We start from the raw sequence: 21971 nt of genomic DNA on the forward strand, positions 1-21971 counted from the left end.
ATTGTTAGCCCAAAGTGTGAGTGAAGTACTGCTGATGTGTGCTCGAGGTTACACTTACAAATACAGTATACACCCTCCCGCATGACTGCGTACAGAAGTACAAATTTCCTTTGGTCTTCTGGTTAAAAACATCAACCAGATAAATACATAGTACCTGTGACATGTCTATTCAACAAAATATCGATGCACTTGAAACACAACCATGTGAATTTCGTGAAAAAAGCTTTTGAATTTGCTGCAGTTGCATACGTTTCATTGACGTTAGGTGTATTACAGTACGCTTTGGTTTTGGCATTGTTTAAAAGCGCGAGTTACAATAAGGAGGTTTTAAAGAAAAAAAATACAATACACTCTTCAAAACAATTTTGTATTCTTGCAGCAGGAATGAAAAAGTAAAATTGAACAGGGAATAAACAGCCTGTTCATCTTGGTTTTCTTGCAGCTCAAAACTGCTTTTTGAATGCAAAAATGGATTACTGTACTTACAGCGTGACTCACAGTAGAAATGTCTAGTTTAATTGGCTGCAAGAATGGATGTGGTCTTTGTGCGTTGCTGCAGTCAAACGGGCTCTTGGTTTGTCGTAATTGTCGATCTAAGAGCTTCACAGCTCCCGATTTTATTTTTTGTAGTTGACCGAGTAACTTCTTATTCCAGGTCATATCGCAGATTAGTTACACGTAACGTTGTTCAGATCTTCCTAGCAGAGTTCCCAGATAGATTTGAGGTCAGCGCGATTTCTTTTTCAAAAAATGTTTTTAAGCTTTTAAAAAACCACATACACGTTATCATCAACGTCTTTCAAGGGTTTCAGCAATACACTGCTGACGCCTAGTGGCGATTTGCGTGGCTTACAGCAATATTTCTATAGTATAGCGCTCCCAGTAATTTTGTTTTGTTCGAAGTCATGTTTGTTTGTTTTTTCTGAAGCTGACGGCAAGGAAGACAAAAAACACTGTAAGAACATTTAGAAACGTGACCATGTGAATCAGGAGAAACTTTCCTGAGTTGTGGTAGGCAGAGATTTGTAATGGAGAGTTATACAAGCAAAATAAGTCTCAAATAAGAGAAGATGCCAGGGAACAAGCAAAGGGATAGCAAACAGATCAGAACAAAATATGCTCAAGCTGGTGTCCACATTTAACCCAGAATCCGCCTCTCGTACTGGAGCTCCAAATCTGGTACCAGTTTTCACACACCCCAGTGTGACCTCATTTCCCTGCACACATGAAGAGGCTTCTTAGCAGAAACACAGCTTCTTTCTTTTCACTTTTCAACATGGAGTTGACCTTCTGTTCCTCAAATAGTAATATTTATAAATGACAAATAGTAAATTTTATAAATGACTGCTTTTTGTACAGTGTAGCACATCAGTGATATTTTATTACAATAATACATCACAATGTATTTACAATTTCCAAGTAAAAACCCTTAACATAGTACAAGTAGGTATTTAATCATAAAACAATGACACTACAGCAAATTTTACAGAATTGAGTTGAATATGAAATATTGGTGGAAAACAATGTGTTCAGAAGTTATCTAATTGGCATTGTTGTCTTAAGGTTACCCAATGTTGAAAGCATTCACCCTCCTACGGGGATGATACAGATCAAGGAACATACAAAGGAGTATCCATGTCAACATTCACTGACAATTAAACTGCAAAGAAACTCTTTTTTTGTAAGATTGCATGTGTACCCTTGGCCTTGTAACTATTTTCTTGCTAAACCTTAGTGAAGCCACTACCCTCTAGAGATCCATAACCTGGGGAGTCCTTTCCCTCCCTCTGAGGAGTCTAACACATTTGTCATCAGTCTTAGACTGGTTATATCCTTAAAAATGATCCCTTACGCTGTGTGTGGAAGTCTTAAGCAAGACTTTAGTGGAAGCTTTCCAGAGCTAATATTTTCCTCTGAAAATGTACCGGATGCAGTTTTAATTTACAGGCATTCAGTTTGTTTATGTTTTCTTATTTCTTATTTTTTGTAAAACAGAGGAACATGGAGTACAGAGTGAAGACAAAATTCCCTGAAACTGACATGTAATTTCCCAGAAGTGTTTGTCAGTCCAACACAGTGGGATTTTCGCTGTGGTATCCAACCCCCATTCCCCAGTTATAACACAAGAAGTCTTTTGACTCAAATTAAAAGCAGGAAATATACAACATATTGGAAGTCTTCAGACAGGCTTTCTACCCAACAAGAGAACTTGCTGGTCTTGAAGATCTATGGAGGCAGATATCCAGTGTTTTCTTTTTGCCGAAACCCAAAGAAAAGACCTACTTCATGTTCCTCTCTATCCAGTCTTTGAAGTTGGCTGCTCGAGTGTAGACTGTGTAGAGACTGGGGCTGCAGGCTTGGTCATAGCCCCAGCTCACCAGCCCCAGAAGGTGCCACACCACCCTGAAGTCCCCTTGGCCTTCAAGGCCGGAAGAGGAAGAAGGCAATACTGCAATGCCACCTGTTTCAGAGGGGCAAATGTTGGAGAAGCCCTGGGGGTGCTCCCTAGCACAGAACATGTTGTCGGTGATGCTGACCAGCAGCCCATTTTGGGCGTACTGACTTTCACACAACACCACATCGGCCAGCTCCATGGTCCCCACGCGCGTGGTCTCGTTGTCACGGGTGCCGGGCTCAGGAAGGATGGGCCAGCCCATCACGTAGCCCTGCAGAGCTGTGATCTCTCCTCCCTGGGCACTGGGCAGGCAGATGGGCAGCACCCTCTCGTTGATCTGGGCCTTGTCCAGCAGCTTGAGCATGGCCATGTCTGAGTCCAGGACCAGTGGATCGTAATTGGGATGAACAAGAATAGCAGAGACCTGGAAGTCCAGGTAACAAAAAATAAAATGAAAAAATTATAGATTTACTGTATCTATTAAATGTATTCATACTCATAATGGAAGAAAAAGATAAAACATATAACACAATGAGTTGGACTGGATAATTTCTTCTAAAAATTTTAAATACAGTATGTTTCATTTTAGCATTGCACAGAGCAAAGTCATATTTGTCATTAATTGTTAACTGAATTCTGGAAAAAGAGGTCATATTTATTTACACCTCTAAGTGTTCTTTATAATAAAAGTCTACAAAAGCATCTATAATAACTTTCTACGCAATGGAACCTTTTGGTTCAAAATGGAGGCCTCTGATGGAGTTGGTACAAGGAGACATTCAGGAGTAGCTTCTTCATCATGGGTAAAGTCAAAGATCAGGTTAAAAAGTCACTGAGCTCCACCAGCTGGGGAATGGCTATAAAATGTCTAAGATATTCTGGAACTGTCCTACTAGTATAGTGGCATCCCTGCCAGGATTAGGATGTAAGGGAATCTGGCCTCCGCAAGCTGTGAGACAATTGGTTTGCGATACAAACGTAAATCCAAAGGCAACTGAGATGGTCTCAAATACACACCGACTTGCCTTGTCTCGGTAACTATGGAATGGTTAGACTTACTCTCAGGTGCTGCTGGCTCTTCGGCTCTTTGGCATCATTGCGGTAGTGTTTGCCCACTACCACCTTGATGTCGGCAGCCTTCAGCACATGCACTTTGCCCAGGTCGGTCACACAGTGTGCGGCCACAACCACACTGCGCTGGTTAACCAGCGCCCCGCTGCAGATGAGCTGCCAGGCGCCCTCGCTCTCTGGCTTGATCTTCGAGGCCCCGTCGGTGCGCCGGTAAATAGCCACATGCCAGGGCCAGCGCGTTTCAGAGAGCTTCTTCTCATTGAAGGCCGGGAGTTTGCCACAAACTGCAGGGGAGAAGAGAGGGCTGAGCTGGGGTGTACAGATCCTGACATTAAGACGATACTGATATTAATGTTTTATTAACTCAAAATGTAGGTTTTTAGTTGATCTGTGTTTACAATATACTGGATTTTAATCACTGTAGGAGTGTATCAATGTACCCAGTGATCCAGCAGATCCTATCCATCTCTTATTAAAAAAACACTCATTCCTGGTAGGCAGCTTGGCAAGCCGGAGCCTATTCCAGAAGCACTGGACACAGGGGAGGACTGTACCCTTGGCAGGATGCCAGTCCATCGTTGGGCATGCTACCGCACACAGGGACTGTCCAGGCACACCAATGACCATGGCTCATAGCCAACATGTTGTAAGGAGGTGGGATTAAAGCAGTGCACTTAGAAAAAACACACACAAATACAGTTAAACTTGCAAAGACCTTACAGAATACACAACTTTATGATGGCCATAAAATCTTTCTGTTAGATTACTGTATTGTATGAAGAAATAAAAGTGCTCACAAGTGATATATATATATCTAGTAAACATCGCAAATGGATAACTGTGTGTACTTGCTCTGATGGTGCTTTAAGTGCCTCTAAAACAAATTGGTTGAAGCATATTTGTAGGATTTCTCTGAGATGCTTAACTTGGCTCTGGGTATGATATGATTTAAGCTTTATTTGTATTTTTGTGGTCCCAGCTAAAGATAATAACATGCACAGTGGTTAGCATTGCTGCCTCGCAGCACTGGGCTCTGGGTTCAAGTCCTGTGGTTCTTTCTGTATATTTGCCCTGTGTTCACGTGCCTTTCCTCCAGGTGCTCCTGTTTCATTCCGCAGTCCAAAGACATCCTGGCAGGTTCACTGGCTTCTGGTGCACACTTGGCCCTGGTGTGAGTGTGTGTTTTTGTGCAATCTGCTGTAATGGACAGGCATCCCATCCAGGCCATATCCGGCCTTGTACCTGTTGCTTGCTGGGATAGGCTCCAGCTCCCCCGCAGATGGGTGAATGGATAAATAAAAAAGGCAATGAACTGACTTCTGGCCATTTTCTACAGCGGATTCTCTCTGGTGAATGAGCATGTCTAATGAACGTTGAATAAACTCACAGCATGACAGCATGCTGTCCTTACCTGGCAGGCAGGTCACGTGGCGCCCACTCCACTTGCCAGTCTTCAGACATGTGCGACGGGCGCTGCCAGTGTGCTGGTAGAATGGGGAGGCACACTCGTACTGCAACTGGGAATGCAGGTGGTGATAGCCAGGGGGCAGCTCCACAGGGGCAGGAGGGGGCTTGGTGGGGGAGACCACATTGTAGAGCTTCCCCAGTGCAGAGGAAGAGTAGTATAGCCTGTGTACTGGAGTCGTCCTGAGAACAGAAGAAAGACTTGTTTACAGTATGTAGGGGTTTGCAAAAACTATTTGTTTTATCTTATTAAAATTTAAATCCAATGCAATTTCTTTCAAAATGTCATCCTGTATTCGTGCAGCAGTGATCATCACTCCCAGCTGAAAAATGTTAAGCTGCTCTGACATTGTACTGAGATTTGGAGAAGGGTGCCTCTGTAGTTATATCATGCCAATAGCAGCCTCAAGGACAAAGTCATGCAGAAATGCAATATGTTACTTTAGGTGTGCATGGTTTACATCCGAGTGAAAAATGTCAGATTAATGAACAATAAAAAGGACAGGTACTATAGTCAAATACTTGCAGTAGAACATAGTGATGCATAGCACTATGTTTAAGCACACTTCTTAGTCTTTAAAATAATCATGGCAGTAACTAAAAAAATGTTTCTTTAAAACAAACTGAGTGATTTGATTTTATTGAAAGATACACTTCAAGACTAGTTTGATTGATAATCATTCAATGGGTAAAAAAACTAGGAAGTGAATGGCCTCAATCAGTGGTGGGTAATGACTGAAATTAGCATTTTAGGACAGACTTAATCTTCACTGGCCAGTTCAATCCCCTACTGAAAACCAGGGGCAACAGTGGAACATGCTGATCAAACCTGCACACCATTACTCTGATCACAACCTCAGATTATCCCAGTTTCATCAAAGGTCTAGCCCTGTGAAACATGATACCTTGAATGGGATACTGACAGACAGAGTGTGACACTTACCTGGATTGAGTTGCAGGAGGCAGAACCTTCTGTCTCACCAAGTCAGACACCTTGGGCTCCCGACAGGCTGTGAACACAAGACACATAGAAATGGTCAACGATCCTTAATTAATACTTACTATGTAATAAATCCACACACTTTGCTCATTTTTTCCTGTATGTGTCTTTATTTTTTAATTTAATGTTTATTTTAATTTTTATTTATCCACCCATCCATTTTCCAACTGCTTTATCCAGTATAGCGTCATGGGGGAGTCAGGTCCTATCCCTCCAAGCGACAGGCGCAATACAGGAGACACGCTGGGCAGGATGTCAGTACATCGCCAGGCACACACCTGCCCTCCTGCCCAGACCATCTCTCCCTATTTAGTGTATTTTGATGAAGTATTGTGTCTCAAGGTCTCACAGATGTTGTCAGACTGTGACTGGCTGTCAAATCTGGGCAGGTTAGGAACTGTTCATTGTGAACTTCCAGTCAGTGAGTGACAGTGACTGACTTAGTCCAACCTCCATCATACTAATGAAAAGAGGCATTACTCTCTATACCAGTGTGAGCTGCTATAATGGCTTTAGACCATTAATAAGTTCATAAGGGACACTCTTTATACCATCAAGTCAGCCCAAATCTATGAACGTATTTTCACTGGCCAAAGTTTTTAAGAGTGTTCTTATGAACATACTGCAGGAACATGTTCTAATCAAATGAGTAGAAAATCTGACCATTAATCAGCTACCAGAGGGATACTGTACCTTTGACACACTGGGGCTGCTTGCCACTCCATGTGCCATCTGGCTGACAAGTCCGCTGGGCACTACCACTCAAGGCATAGGAGTTGTTACAGAAAAACTTGACAGTGTCAGGGGTGTCCCCTGAGCCTGATGTTAGGATGTAGTAGCCATTGTAGAGCCTTCCTGGTTCAGCACACTGTATCTTCTCAGGCACTGAGTACAAAGAGGCAGGCAGACAAAAAAATTTAATTAAAAGAACATTAATTAGTAGACTTTTCATGGCAAAGTCACTATAAATTTGTACAGAGAAGACCATGGAAATTGAATTAGGTAAAGCCCTGAAAGATGTCCCAATACTGTAAATAGCCAAAAGAATGTTCAAACCTATTAAGGAAAATATGGATAGGTGGCATACTGTAGGTTAAATGTGTTTACAGGCAATAAGGGCTTCTTCTATGCAAAAAAGTTGAAGGTCTGTACAATCACCTACTTCTAGATGTTCTGAACTCACAAAAGGCCTTTGTGTCAATATCTTATGGTGGTTCTTGGTTCTTGGTTCTTGGTCCTGATAGATGCAAGGACTCCTAATTTCCACCAGAGACCGTACAAGGATGAATTCATTGTTTAAACTGTATTTTTGTCCTGTGGAAGTTATTTTATCCAAGACCTTCACTAAATCAATAAGTTAGCTGTCATGCGGATTGCAAGCCAAGTATGTGGTGGAGGGTTTCCTTTGGGTTAAAGGTGTCATATAAAATTCAACCAGGTTTGTATTTGACAAGGATGGCTGCAGGATTGTTCATACTTTCATTCCAAAGTTCCCCATTCTCCCTATTTCTGCCAACGTAAAACTTAAAGTGTTCCTTACTCCTGGAAACTGGAAATTCAAGGAGACCTAAAATATACAGTAGCCTGGGTTTCTACTGGGGTAGTCACCGCCACACCTGCTGGGTACCTGTGTTAGTTAACTGCTCCTATACTACATGCCTACTACATACTAGGTATATACTAGTACCTCTAGTGCCGTTCTCACCTGGTTATAGAACAGCATGTACATCAAAGGTTTGATATTGCTTACAGACTCTTACCACACATACAGTATATGCTGTATAACTATCACTGTAATAATACAGTACTGCCACTAGAGACCCTACCTTTGACACACTTGGGCTGTGTGCCACTCCATGTGCCATTTGGCTGGCATGTTTGTTGAGGGTTGCCGCTCAGAGTGTAGCGACTGTTGCAGAAATATTGCACAGCTATTAGCACATCTCCTGGGCCGTAGACCAGCAGATAATTGCCATTTGAGGGCTTCCCTGGTTCGGCACACTGCTTCTCCTCAGGCACTGGAATGAAGACAAGTTGTGGAGAAACTTTGAGTTCACTGTGTAGCACAAACGTCTCATATTCTGCTGTCTGGGTGAAAAACATCAAACAAACAGCAATTTGGAATTCCATTGATAATAAGATCTCTCAGCCTCAGTAACAAATCTACTTGGGAACTTCCAGCAAAACAGTTAATGCCAAACATTAGATCATGAGTAGTTCCTGGAAAATCATGAGAAAAGCTTACCAACAGAAGCTAAGAGGCACTCTTAGAAAGTCCTGTTCCAGGGAACTTTGGCTTCTGTTCATTCTAATAAACTGTGGTAAATTTCAGGAAGCTGCCAGCTGTGCAAGCTTCCCTGCAAGAGGATGGAAACTAGTGCCAGCAGCTATTTGCATTAATTTCAGTCTCTCTCTATGAATCAAACTTTTCTCAGTCATTCTCCTGGGAACACCCTTTGACTTCCGGGTTTCATTCTATCTGAGCTTTAATTACTCAGGGTAATCGAAGCCCTTTTTTGACTCTTTGTTTCCTAAAGCCCTTTTAATTGTCTTCAGTATATAAGGAAATTAGACAAGACTAGAAATGAACATCAATCCACTACCAAGAAATGGATTTCAGTGAAGCCAAAATTGAGGTGTATTATTTCTGTGTGGAATGTAGGCAGCTAAGCTCATGCCAGAACCAAGAATGTGAACATTGGTATTGTGTGAAAGAGAATATTTCCACTTCTGTCTGTATGTCATTAACTGGTAGCACATTACATTTGTTTAGATATCTCATAAAGAGCGAAAATGTATGAAATATTCTGTAGATAGACTAAATATCATTTCGTACATCTTGGCAACAATACTGTATGAATGAAACTTTTTTTCAAAAAAGACTACTGAAATTAAAAAGACTCGGTTCAATAGTAATGCACAGAATCTCAAAGATCTTTGACGAATCATTAAAAAGATATGGCCAGCCAATACTGAGAGATATCTCTTCTTCACCTTTACAGTAGCATCAGAAAAGAATGCTTTTACTGATGGTTTACTGACAGCTGCTTGACACTACTTCCTACTGCTGTCAGGCTCCCTCTCCTTGAGTTATAGACACATAAATCAGGTGAACTGTAGAAAAAATACATTTTGCTGCAAAACCTTCTTTTAATATAAATGCCACCCCTTTAGTGTTTAATAAGTAACGGTATCTGTAAGAGTCATGAATACCCCAGTTTTAAAATAGAGTTGTAATTAACTGGTGGGTTATTTATAAGCTCTTTTATCCGAGTCATAAATCCAGTTTGTTGACATTGAAAAATTCTCGAACACCAAACTGGAAGAACTAAATGAATAAAACATCCCAGTTAAGGGCTAAGTGAGCCTGAGCTTCTAAGAGCCCCCCCAGACTGGGGCTCCAGAGCTCTACCTGAGCCTGAAGCTCTCCTCTCGCCTCTCTGAACAGCCTCTTGTTCTTACCACACTGAGGTGAGGGGGCACTCCAGGTGCCATCCAGCTGGCAGGTGACCTTGCGGGGGCCTTTTAATGTGAAGCCAGGGTCACAGCGAAAGGTGACGTGCGCACCAAACCGAAGGTCATCGCCCTCCCTCGCTCCATGGACTGGCACCAGGGGGCTCCTGCACATCACCACTGACAGTTCAGATATTCCAAAAAAATCCACTTTATTACTCACACAAGACCAGCATCACTGCACAATATGATTCTGACAGGTCTACAGCGCAAGGTGGCTGTACTTTTAGTTTTGAATAAATTGTATCAAATCCACTTGTACTGTAGCGAACTTGACCTTGAAGGGGTTTTATCACATAGAGGCTCCACTAGAGGCCACTTGAAACAGGTTTTCCATAATGGTCAAATATGAATAAAACATCACCTTTCTCAGGTTTGAGGGTACAGTAAATGGCCACAAGGAGATTGCAATATGTCTCTAATTATTGAGAATGAGGTTTTAGCTGTGAGAAAAATGGATGCAAGGCAAATCTGGCACAGTAAGACAGGCTGTTTTCTTTGCACACAATGATGTAAATCTTGTAACTTGAAATAATGTGACATCACAGACAAGTGACACTGCCTGTGGTGAAGGAAACTGTTTTTACAAGGTGATTGTGGCCTCAACCTTAGTTGAGGTTCTCCAGCCACCCTGACCGGTAATAGACTTAATGAGCTAGTAAAAATCAGTAGCGCTCCCAGCGCTGTTAAGGCAATACCGAAGGCGAAGCTTTCCCAGAGAGAAGAACAGTGTGTGAAGTGACAAAACCAGGAAAGTAAATCAGCCCACTGCATGTGAAGCAATGATACAGACCCATATTTTCCCTCTCTTTAAGAGTAGCTAGAAATGATTTGTACCCAGAATTTTACTTAACCCCTAAATCCAACTAAGATCAATATTTGTGTTTTCTCAGAGCCCAGGGACAATTTCCACCTTCAGTGATGTGCCCTTAAAATGTTTGCAATATCTTGGGAAGTATAGACCTGCTATAGGCCTGGTTCAGGGCTTAAGTAGAAGCTAAAGGGAAATCTAGTGAGTGACTGTGAGTTGGCCTGACTTGTTTATGGATTTATCCTTTTAACAATCCTGCTCTTGTGCTTATGAAGCAACTAATGATGTTTACTAAGCGGTGCTTATTAAAACTTATTAAACTATAGGTTCACTTATTTATCAGTGTTATCTTTGCCAAGTTGAACGCTGATTCACTGGTAAGGAACAGTAAAGGTTTCTGGTGCTTCATGGATTTGATGCAAGGACATATTTGGGGTAGATGTCCATAGCTGACTGTTGCACTGCAAGCCCATAATTCAAAGAGAACAGATAACACCAATAATTCACTGTGCCAATTAAGCACTGCACCCTGGGAGGTTCTGACACATTATTACCTGTAGCTTAATCGTGTTTTAACCCAACAATCTCAAGAATACAGGACACATCCATACAAGAAAGTGCAGAATTATATATGATGAGTCACACAGGAATTTAGCTCAGTACTTGAGCAGGACAGTTAGAAGCATTAACAGAGTTAGAATTAATCAAATAGCAGCAAAATCTCTTTCCAATTGCCAGTAAATTATTTTGCAGTTATGCAGCATTTATGAACAGACCAGCTTATATCAGACAGATTTTGGTTCACCTTTTATAGATAAGTATTTGTTAAAGGGAAAGAATAAACAGTTTATTTCTTGAGAGCTTGAGAGACAGACAGGGCTTGGAAACAGAGATGTAATGAGTTTTAGCACTTCATTAAGAGAAATAAAAACATAGAGCCTATTAAAAATCTTTCTAATGACTCAGGTCTGAATTGATACCACAGTGTTCAGTGTTTGATGCTTACAGTTTTGAATGGAAATGTTCATTTAAAAAAAGATCCACCTTACATTTAATTAATCAAAATGTGATATTATTGGCAGAGATTAATACTTTTTGAAGGAATCAAACATTTACTTTGTTTCATACATTATAATCCAAATGATTGCAAAACATAACTCAATGGGAAAGATATAATTTCTACAAATATACTATGGTAATCTAATTGCGTAGGGAGCCAATCTGGAATTCTTACATCCTACAACTGTATATTAAGTGTCAAACCAGCCATGTTAAACCTTAGCATATTAAATAACCACTACAGTGTGACTCTATTCCACTAATGGCCATAATTGCAGACTTAACTGTTTAAATAACTACCTGTATTGTTCATTCTTTTAAAAGATGATGCATATAACTTGCTGTCACTTGCCACATGGAGAATAAGGTACAGTATACAAGGGTCATTGTAAGAGCCAGCAGGATCCAGTTACAGCCTCCTCTGCTGTCTCCTGCCAAATCCAGGTAAGTGTATCCTTCCAGTAGAGAGGTACACACACCAGACAGTAACCAGATGCAGATTCATGGGGCTAAAACTATAAATCAAAGAGTCCTTTGTTGGCCACTAGTTAAAACCGAACAGGGGATGGAAAATTAAACTTTTTTGCCATTGTTTTATTTTAAATATAAGAAACTATTCATTTAACAGCTGAGAGGTGCTTTTAAGAGGCCTCCTGAGAATTTAAACTTTTTTTTACCAAAACTAATTTGCAGGAATAGCACAGTACCAATGGTTTATGCAATCCTGTTCCATTTCTGTGTGACCAGCTGCCTAGACAGCACCCAGAGTCGAACAGACAGACTCCATGTGGGTGAGGGAAAGGGTTGTTCTGCTCATATTCTCATTCAGTAACAAGCAGACATGAGAAAAGGTAGGAGTATCACTCACTGTTTTCACAGTGTCTGCCAGTGTAGCCACCCAAACAGGCACATCGATACGAGTCAGTTGTGTCCAGGAGGCAGGTGCCATCATGGAGACAAGGGGAGGAGCTGCAGGCTGCAGATGGAAATGGGAAATAGGAAGATGGTTGGGACTGGGAAGACTGGCTTGCAGAGAACGTCAAGGCTGTTAGGACTGGAGTGGGTCTGATCTGGACTAACAGATTACTTTAGAGAATAAAAGCAGTTGAAGAGTATGAAAGGTTTGTTGAGATACTGACTAAAATTATTGCCATCTACTGTATTATTTACTGTACATTTAACATTAACATATATAAACAACTAAAGACATAGTATTCTTCTTAATAAGTAAAATTAAACAGCTGTGCAAAAATAAGGGAAATATCACAGGCCCTGTCTCTTCTTTGTTGTTGTAAAATGCAGTCCCTTGAACTGAATCTTGGGTAAATTTAAAATATAAATAAAGCATTAATATCGTAGCATTATTTGTTCTTCCAAAAGACAGGTGACTAAGATGAAGTACAGTACAAGACGCAGAAAGATCACAGGTTAAAACTGATATAAAATCCTGTTACAGTTACCTGAGCTCTCTTCAAAAGTGGCGAAAAACCCATCAAAGCTTTTATAGCCATCTGAGACGAAGAGAATGTGAAGGGAGCTGCCAGAGCTCCTGATGGGAGCAGGTCTCTCGTTCCCACAGAACCGCCCAATCACACGCGAGTCCACACTGTCGCCATCCCGCACTTCCACGTAGTCATAGCGACAGCTGTAGTCGAACTCCAGGCTGAGCATTAGAAACCTGAGGGAAGGAGAGTAAGACTGAGCTTTGCACAGTAGAAACTATAACTATGATGAATTAAATTAAGATTTTAAACCACTAGAATATTAGCACTACAGATTGATTGTAAGAGCTACTGCAAGCAAATACCTTAAAACTGCATAGGTCTTGGAAAGGCATTCTCTAACAATTGTCTTTAGAACTGCTGTTCTTCATCACTGTTATGCTTAGGGTTACCACAGCATGTACTCTGAAAGCCTATTCCCTATCCAAAATATGCTGGTGGAATTCATAAGTTACAAAAGGTCATTTCTAAAATTTCTTAAATTAAAGGAACAGATGTCCTTTTAGAAGAGGAAAAAGCATATTATATCAAGCAATTCAGATATTGGACAATACTGGCAAAATGTGTTATATTGTGATACATTATTAAACTGTTATATTATACTGTTATATTGTGGTTCACTTAAAAGCAGGGAACATCATAGAGTAGTGGGTATGCTGTTCGGGTCCCACCTGCTGACACTACTCCTGAGTGAGGTATTTTACCCCAGTTCTGCAGTTCTCCTAGCTGTATAGTGGGGACCAGCATTGGAGTAGAGAGCAGTTCTCTATTCTCAGTCTGCTAGATGCTCTAGTAACCAGGATGAGCTTGATGTTGAAGAACCCCTGTGCACTGGTGCAGTATGTACTATACCTTTTTTCACTTAAAGATCCCTGCACAGACAAAGCACACAGGCCAAAACATTAGCGAAAAAGATTAAAACAGTATCTGTTTTTATACACATGAGATCAACCTGAATCCAGTATAGTATTAAGATAACCAGTTCACAGTTTGGAAATGTTTAAAAGTAGTCATTTGGTGTGAAGTTCTCTGTACTGAAGTCTTTATTTCCTAGGGGTCTGGTTACAGTATATAAAATGGACACTGTAGCAATGGCACAAAGATCTACGAGGTTGTTTCTGTGTACTGTGTAAGATTTTGGAGGATTCATACATGTTGTTTTATCTGTGTTGTTCACATGCCAGGAGGTTGCAAAACCCCTAGTTGACAACTGAAAATTGCAACTTTCACAACACAAAACTGACATCAAATCGTTTGGGTAGGTGGTTTTACTGAGCTCCACTCTTAACTCTTAAATCATAACTAAACATAGAACAATAACTTCAGTGTCATTAAGGAAGCACAAAAGAAAAGTTTGTATTGTGTGCTGAGAAAAACAACAAAAAAGAGAATAAAAAAAATGTGTAACTCTTTGGATACAGTAACATTTTTCCGTTAAAAATAAAATTTCAGACAAATCCAAACAACATCCATGTACTATTTACTAACATTCAAAAGATATTGTAGTGATTTGGCAACAGAGCATTAAATATTCCCCTTAAAAACAAATCAAGAAACACAAAAGAAGATTATTAACTCTGCCAATTAGCAACCAATGCTAAGTAACTTCAGCACTTTGTCATGATAAATATGATTTATTACAGTGATGTATTGTTTTCATGCTAACTAAGCCAGACAGTTGGTTCAATAATCTCGAAATAAAAATAACAATTCATGACTCATTCATTAATTAAAAAAGTGTGAAGCATTTATTTTAATTTCCTCCTTTTTGTGGGAACAAAATGCTTATAAATATTTGATTCCTGTACTTAGGCTGCTTGTTTTTAAACCCCATCATCAGCTTTCAAAATCTGCAGCTCCCTGCAAAAACAATTAATGTAGAATTTCATGTCATTAAGTCTGTAAGTGTTTCCAGTGAGATCATGACCATTTCCAGCACACAAGAGTCACTCAAAGCTACAGTTGTTTGTGTGAAACAAATACCATAATTGCACATAAGGCAGATCTGAGCTCAGCTGAAATACATTTTATGAAATGATATACACATATACTGTGAAAAAAACAGGAACAGATGGCACTCATTAGTTTTAATGAGGAAATGTTCTGCACATGTGAAATGATAAAGGACATTTTACCTAACTAACAATGCATAGGGAAAATATAACTTCCTTCTCCTTGACTTTTATTTATAAACAAGGTTGCTGTCCTGCCCTGCGGGAAGGTGGTATTGCTGCACTGAAATTCTCTTCCGCTGTTGTATTTTCAAGAATAAAACAAAAATCTTCATGAAGATATTGAACCATTCATCCAATTCTAGTTGCTCCACCTCTCCAGGAGACACAGTATGAGTAGCAGTGAAAGTTACAAGAGGTGAGTTCTCTGAAACATCCTGCATGTGCTCTGGGGACTGTGAGCTCCTGGGATCTAAACGTTATCAAGTCCTGCTGTCGTCTTCAGTGAGGCAGCAGGGGTGTGTAGAGTACACCACCATTTCTCTTTTGAGGTTACTTACTGTATCAGCCTCCCCATAGTAGAGCACAATAAGGAAAATGAGTGGTTTTCTCCTCCTTCACTGTTCTCAGGTATCGCAGTCCTTGGACATACCATACGCTTTGCCAAACATATTTATTTGAACAAAAGGCGCTCACCTGTTCTCTAGGATCTGTAGGTATTGTAGTCTTCAGGTCTTTTGGTGCCCTAGAAGAACTCGCTAGCCTGAGATTCTTTCTTATACTGTTTGGCATGAATGCTCTCCACTCCTATTGCTTGTAAACTTTCATGTTAATATCTGTTATTCTTATTGTAAATCTCACAAAAGTAATGCTCAATGGTCATATTTTTCACCTCTTGTGTTTCACAATTAAGCATATTATTGGCTTTTTATATCAGTATGGGCTATTTTTTCAAAAACAGGTCTATATTCCATGACCATGTTCCATATACAGTAAGTTAAATATGTAGAACATTGGCTTAACTATAACAATTATGATGTATGCAATGTCTGGATACTTATCTAGAAATAAAAAACATGTTCCTTGTGAAATGTACTTCATCTAACTACTAGAACAGTGCTGATTTCATACGAGCTCCTTTTTGTTTTTCAGTTATGCATGAGTGCTGGGTTCTACAGTTGGATACACAGAATTAAATAACAAAGAAGCAACTGAAACAATTAGTTACATGCCTACAAGTGTACTGTGCAATTAGATTGAGTGAAACTGAAAACAAACCTCTGCTACTAATTAACTAAACACATATTCAGCTAATAAATGGGATTACAAAATCTATTTTGGAACCCTACCCCTTGAATCTGTGGCAAAATAGCTAAAAATTGGCCTTGTTGGGCTATAATTAACTATTCTTTTCCTCTTTATTTAGCAAAAAACTAAAATTGATCCTGGAGATAGGATGAAAACAGCATGTATTATCCAGAATATGTCATTAGTAAATGCTTTTAGTTGTTTTAGATACAATGCATGTACAATAAAATACTTCTATTTTTAAAAGAAAGATTTTTACAGAGGTTTTACAGGAATATATAAAGTGCACAATTTGTCTTAGATCCCAAAACTGAAGTAAAAATACAGTTTTATAAATTCTTTATATTCTGTCTAACCATGGTAGAACATAAAGTAAAAGAGTTTTACTTCTTGAATTCTTTGTACATATTGCAGTATAAGACAGAAGTCTCTTTTTACTCAAATGCTTCGTCTGGGTTAGTGTTTGGCACTGGGGGTTAGGATTAGCTCTCAGCATCTGCAGTTGACTTTTTTTGCTTGGAAAAGCTGCCAATAGTGACAGGAAAAAATGCTGAACATAAATAATAACCAACATTCATAACATTCCCTTGGCTAAGTGAAAGCAAAGCAAAAAAAAGGTTTCAAAACCATAATTTTATTTAAACTTCAGTAAAAAAAATGCACTAGATTTCAATAATCAAAAGGTCAAACAGCAAACTTTAAGGAGAAAGAATAAAACACCTGCATATTAATTCTGCTGAATGAGTGAAATACAGTATGATGCCCATGTGTCAGTGGGAATGATCCTCACGTTTATAGGCATTTGGTGCACATTACAATCAAACTTTTCACATAAAAGTTAAAAAGACAGTTCAGCTCAAAGCAGCATTGCAGGTAGCAGACGTTTCGCCCAAGATAGCATTCTAGCCTGTCACGATTTACTACCAAATCCCGAATAAAGTTTTTTTCCTGCCAACTCTTACAAATGGGATTTGTAATAAAAGCTCTTATCTTAAGCAATAAGTGTCTTAAGTGGTTCATACTGTAGTCCTATGGCTGTTGGCCCAGATTAAAGGTTCTTGAAAAAAATATCCATTTCAGTCGCAGCTTTTCTTAAGGTACCTGATATGATCCTATCAGAAATTATTTCAGTATGACATGCCTTGTCCATGACCTCTCTTATTACTGTACTTTAGACATGTGAAATCACATTCAGACATGTGCAACTGAATTGAATTAGCTACTAGCGCCTCTAGGACTTCCGTGCCATAGAAATGAGCCATAGCAGATTCCAGACAAACCACAAAAGAACAGTCTCCTTCACCACAAGTTATCTTCTAATTGGCACCAAGAATAAGGAGGAAAAATAAGCAGTTTTTGTTTTTTGTGAGTGAAGGTTGAAGCCTTTTGTCTAGGCTTCATGTTGTATTTTCTATTCCAGGACTAAATTTTCTCCTCCTGTTGTGAAATACTGGTCAATCACTGGAAGTATCATACTTACCCAATTGGAAGAATATAATGAAGCAAAACAATGCCAAGACGCAGAAACTGCAGAAGGGTGAGAGGGGGAATTTGTGAAAACTACTGTAATTCAGGTTTAGTTAATTTAGTCCAATTGCAGCCAAGCAATTGACCATGCAGCCAAGCAATAGTTGCTAGTTTTTATTTTATATGTTTAAGAGCATATTGTTGAGATTGTAATTGTTTCCCTTTATTGATATACTTTCTGCTTAAAAGTTAGCATACTGATCATCAGTGATAAATCTGGAGAACACATGAGGCAGGTCTGGTGTGAACTGCTTCCAGTATGGCAACGTGTATAAGCTCTAGAGAAAGAGCCGCATAGTTTTTTTTCCCCTCTACAAAAATGACAGGTATTTGTTTTTTGGGATCCGAGATTTAAATTGAAAACAGGTTGGTCTGCTTTCGAAATTCAACACACAAACCAAACAATCAGCAGTCTACCAGCTGATTGAAATCAGCACCTTTTGCATATTCACTTGAGATTTATCATTGAAAAACTCAAGTAAACCATTGATCTTAATCATGCCAAGGAAGAACATACTTTTTTATTTTTATCATTTACTGTCCAGTTAATTTTTTTTTTTAATTACTGAACAGTGCAGTGTAGGGTAATGAAATATACAGTATTTTATTCATTTGTCAAAAAGTAATTCTAATGTATTTACTGTACTGAATATTTTTAAATCGTAGGGGTTTAAAAACATTTCTTTCATCTTTTTGTTACTTAATTTCTCTCCCCTACAGTACAGTATATAATCAGAAAACGTTTGTTTTCTCTCTACATCATGCACTGAGCTGCTGCTACAGTGCTTTCTCTCCCTTTCTCTCTACCTCCTTCAGAGATTAACACACACACCTGTTGACCATTAAAGGACATTAAACCCTGGTGGGCCTGCAGTTCTGCCCTTCCGTCACTCCTTTCTCACTCGAGGGAAAATAATCGAGGATCTCTGCACTCTCATGAATGGCAATGCTCTATACTGTATGTATTCATGAAACATCTAAGAAAGGCTTGCTTCTGACTTAGGGAAGATTTGGGTTACATAACAATTCAAGGAACCTAATCCAGGGTGTGGGTGTGATAAAAAACAAATATTGTTCAGTACTACAATGATAAACAATAAAAAATTAAGTATAGTATCCCAGAATTAATGGAAAGTGTTTAGACGAAGACTGATACTGATGTATTTAAAAATATTTCATTCAGGAGTTTACCAAAGAAGAAACAAGAAACATCCTTCAGGCTGTCATAACATTTCAGTGCTAAGTGTTATTTTAATTAATATTAGCACAGAGAAGACCAATGTTTTATGGGTCAAGAAGCACTTAAGAAAAATAGAAACCAAACACCAGGGCCTGAGTGTGCTTGTATTCTGCCCATGGACTGTTATTCCAGTCCATTAACTAATCTCTTCCAGCACTCACTCAAGAAAGGCATAAAATATTGACTGGAAAATTGTTAATGGAGCACTTCATACATAAAATGGGACAAAGCCGAAACAAGTAATTTAAGGCCAGCAAGTCTTACAATAATTAAAGTCTTATTCAATGTAATGTTGTGGAAATTCTATTTAAGAGTCAAACTGGATGATTAATTTTATGGGAATAGGAATCTAAGGGATAGTCAATTTAAACAAGACCCTTGCACAATTTTCACATTTTGTTGCTTTAAAGTTTGCAGTCGTAACGCTTCTCATTAGAAGAGACTGGGAAGCTTGTCAGGACTGATAGGAATATAGATATTTCTATACACGCTGTACCTTAGAAATAAGATGAGTTTATAGAGACACTAATCAATTTAATTTCCCAGACACTATGGGGAAACAATAAAAAGTTTAAACAGAATATTAGAATACATAATTAGAATTGAAGAATCTAAACAGAGAGATGATACGTTCAAATGAATAATGCACAAATATTCCTTATTTCCAGGAATAGTATATACAATTTTGAGCACCAGGTTACAAAAAGATTGTTGCTCTGGATATATCGAGAGAAGGCTGGACAGACCCCTGAACAATCATCTATCAGAAACAATGTCAGCTAGATTTATCAAATGGCCTGCTCTCATTTATAGCTTTTAAGATGTTCTTAAAACTGATGAATCATCTTTTGCCTTTCAAATAATGCTTACAGGAATCTGGAATCTGATACAGTTGAAGCTTACCTTAATTCAATGTTAAAGTCCGGGCTGACTTGTATTGTCCACTCACAGTGTGCATTGTTGGGGTAACCTTCTAAGGTGATGTGACCTCTTGGCAAATTGATAACTCCTCCACATTCTGCGAGAGGAGAAGGGAGAGGAACAGAGCTTTAAAACAGTTTCTATGTTCAAGATACAACAGAAACTTTGAGGGTCGAACAAAAGTTAAATTATTTTACTGCGGTGGAACAGCAATTCTAATGTGTTGCATTAGTCTCCACATCTTGTGGACAATATGTCACACAGTGCTAATATCCCTAATATTAGTAATAATCATTTGGTAATATAAATTAGCATTATTTTTGTATCCTAACTTATTCTTTTAATTGCAATGTAAAACATAACGAATAGGCAAATGTATTGCCAAAACAAAAACAAAAAATCTGGCATTGTGCTTTTGTATTAAGAACTGTCCAAAGTGCTGAATTTCAGTAGACTATTTACACACGTTGATTTGATTTGCTATGACATTTAATATCAGTTTGTGTCATTTTTTTTCTGAAATATATTTTTTTTATAATTGACAAAGCTTTTGTCTTTAAAAATTAGCATTTTTGAATCAAAGTGTCATGTTTATAACAAACTGGCAGTTACTATAACATCATTTCTCAGTTTTCAGATTTCTCAGTTGGGAAGATACTGAAGATGAAGATACAGGGCATATTCCCGGGTCTGAACAGAGTGAGAGACACTCACTCATGCAATCGCCTCCAGACCAGCCCCTCCGGCACTCAGTGCAGTACTTTCCTTTGATGAAGAAGTCATCTCTCACCCCCCAGGTCCCATTGTGGCAGCGTTTACAATTCTCAAAAATACTGCAGCCTGGAGAAGAGAAGGGAGGAGAGTAACAGGTGTTCTGGAAAGGTGTAAGGAGCTAAATGATGTAGTATGTCAGCCCTGAGCTTGCTGTGTTTGCAGAAATACTGTAAGGCAGTGTGCTCTCAGGTCTGAGGCTCACTCCTAAGCATGGATGCTGAAGACCTCTAGTTCACTCATTAGGATTCATGGTAAAGCAAATTCCACCCACCCATTTTCTAACCGCTTCATCCAATACTGGGCTGTGGGGGTGCCAGAGCCCGACCCGACAAGCAGGCAAGCCAGGGTACACCCTGGATGGCATGTCAGTCCATCACAGGGCACACAGAGACACACACACACACACTCACACCAAGGCCGATTTTCCCGAAAGCCAATTAGCCTACCAGTATGTCTTTGAACTGTGGGAGGAAACCAGAGCACCCGGAGGAAACCCATTGAACACAAGAACGTACTGTTGCACTGTGAGGTAGCAATGCTACCTTAAATGCTCAGAGCTCACTGACATCTGTTTACATGTTTACAAAAGTTGAACAATGATACTTCCTTAATGTTACCTCGACACTAAAGAAAAAGGATTTCAAACATTATTTTGAAATATAAAACACAAATACTAGAATTCATGTCAAAAGTATTTTTAAAAATAAACACATTTACATTTCCATTCAAATTTTAATATCTGACACTAAAATAAATGCCTATACATCAGAAAAAAACATTTCAACATATTTATCAGGATAGATTCTTATAAAGTGTATGAGATATCAGGAAAAAAGTCTTTTTTAAAAGGTATTAACTACTTGATTTCTTAGGAAAATGAGCAAAAATCAGTATAGATCATAATATTATACAGCTCAACAATGGCACTTATCCTGAACTGTTCACTATTTAACAGTTGTGGCCACTATAGTATCTTGCCTCACTGTGTAACCCACTGCATTAGGTTTGAACTGCATTCTACAGTTTTGTGACATGACTCCTGTCTATATTTTACTATGCATCTATCTCACTGAATCATACAGTGACCAGTAAGCCATTTGTGGAGTAACTTGATGAATAAAAATGGTTTACAGGGACTCACAGGGTCAGCTGAGTCTTTTACCTGGGTGGAATATGCAGGGATCACATTCGTTGTCCTCGTTCCTGCAGCACGGCACGGCGTAGCCCACTACCTCCCCCTGGCTGGGGCACTTGCAGCGGATCTGGTCATACTCACAGCAGCCCCGGCACATGATGTTCCACTCGGCGCCCGGGCAGTTGTCATTGATGAACTTGTATTCTGAAACCCCCAACAATCAAGTCTTAGCACACAGGCTACAAGCAAAAAAAAAAAAGAATATCTAGAGCTACTGTACAGTCTATTGAGTGGTATTT

At 39.2% G+C, this 21971-nt stretch overlaps 1 protein-coding gene across 1 annotated transcript in view; it reads right to left on the reverse strand.

Annotated features, from left to right (window-relative positions):
* Positions 1-1348: 1348 nt before the first annotated feature.
* Positions 1349-21971, reverse strand: part of pamr1a (peptidase domain containing associated with muscle regeneration 1a) — a 32689-nt gene continuing 12066 nt past the window's right edge. The window contains exons 2-13 of the mRNA XM_088611153.1: positions 21700-21876; positions 20478-20603; positions 19746-19860; positions 12774-12991; positions 12182-12289; positions 9393-9563; positions 7757-7948; positions 6624-6815; positions 5874-5940; positions 4878-5113; positions 3455-3750; positions 1349-2819 (exon numbers count right to left, since the gene is read on the reverse strand). Of these exons, the coding sequence (XP_088467279.1) occupies positions 2280-2819; positions 3455-3750; positions 4878-5113; positions 5874-5940; positions 6624-6815; positions 7757-7948; positions 9393-9563; positions 12182-12289; positions 12774-12991; positions 19746-19860; positions 20478-20603; positions 21700-21876 (2438 nt within the window). The 3' untranslated portion in view covers positions 1349-2279. The remainder of the gene's footprint in view (positions 2820-3454; positions 3751-4877; positions 5114-5873; positions 5941-6623; positions 6816-7756; positions 7949-9392; positions 9564-12181; positions 12290-12773; positions 12992-19745; positions 19861-20477; positions 20604-21699; positions 21877-21971) is intronic.

Source organism: Lepisosteus platostomus, chromosome 18, assembly GCF_059453375.1.
Source record: "Lepisosteus platostomus isolate fLepPlt1 chromosome 18, fLepPlt1.hap1, whole genome shotgun sequence".
In the NCBI taxonomy this organism is placed as follows: Eukaryota; Metazoa; Chordata; class Actinopteri; order Semionotiformes; family Lepisosteidae; genus Lepisosteus; species Lepisosteus platostomus.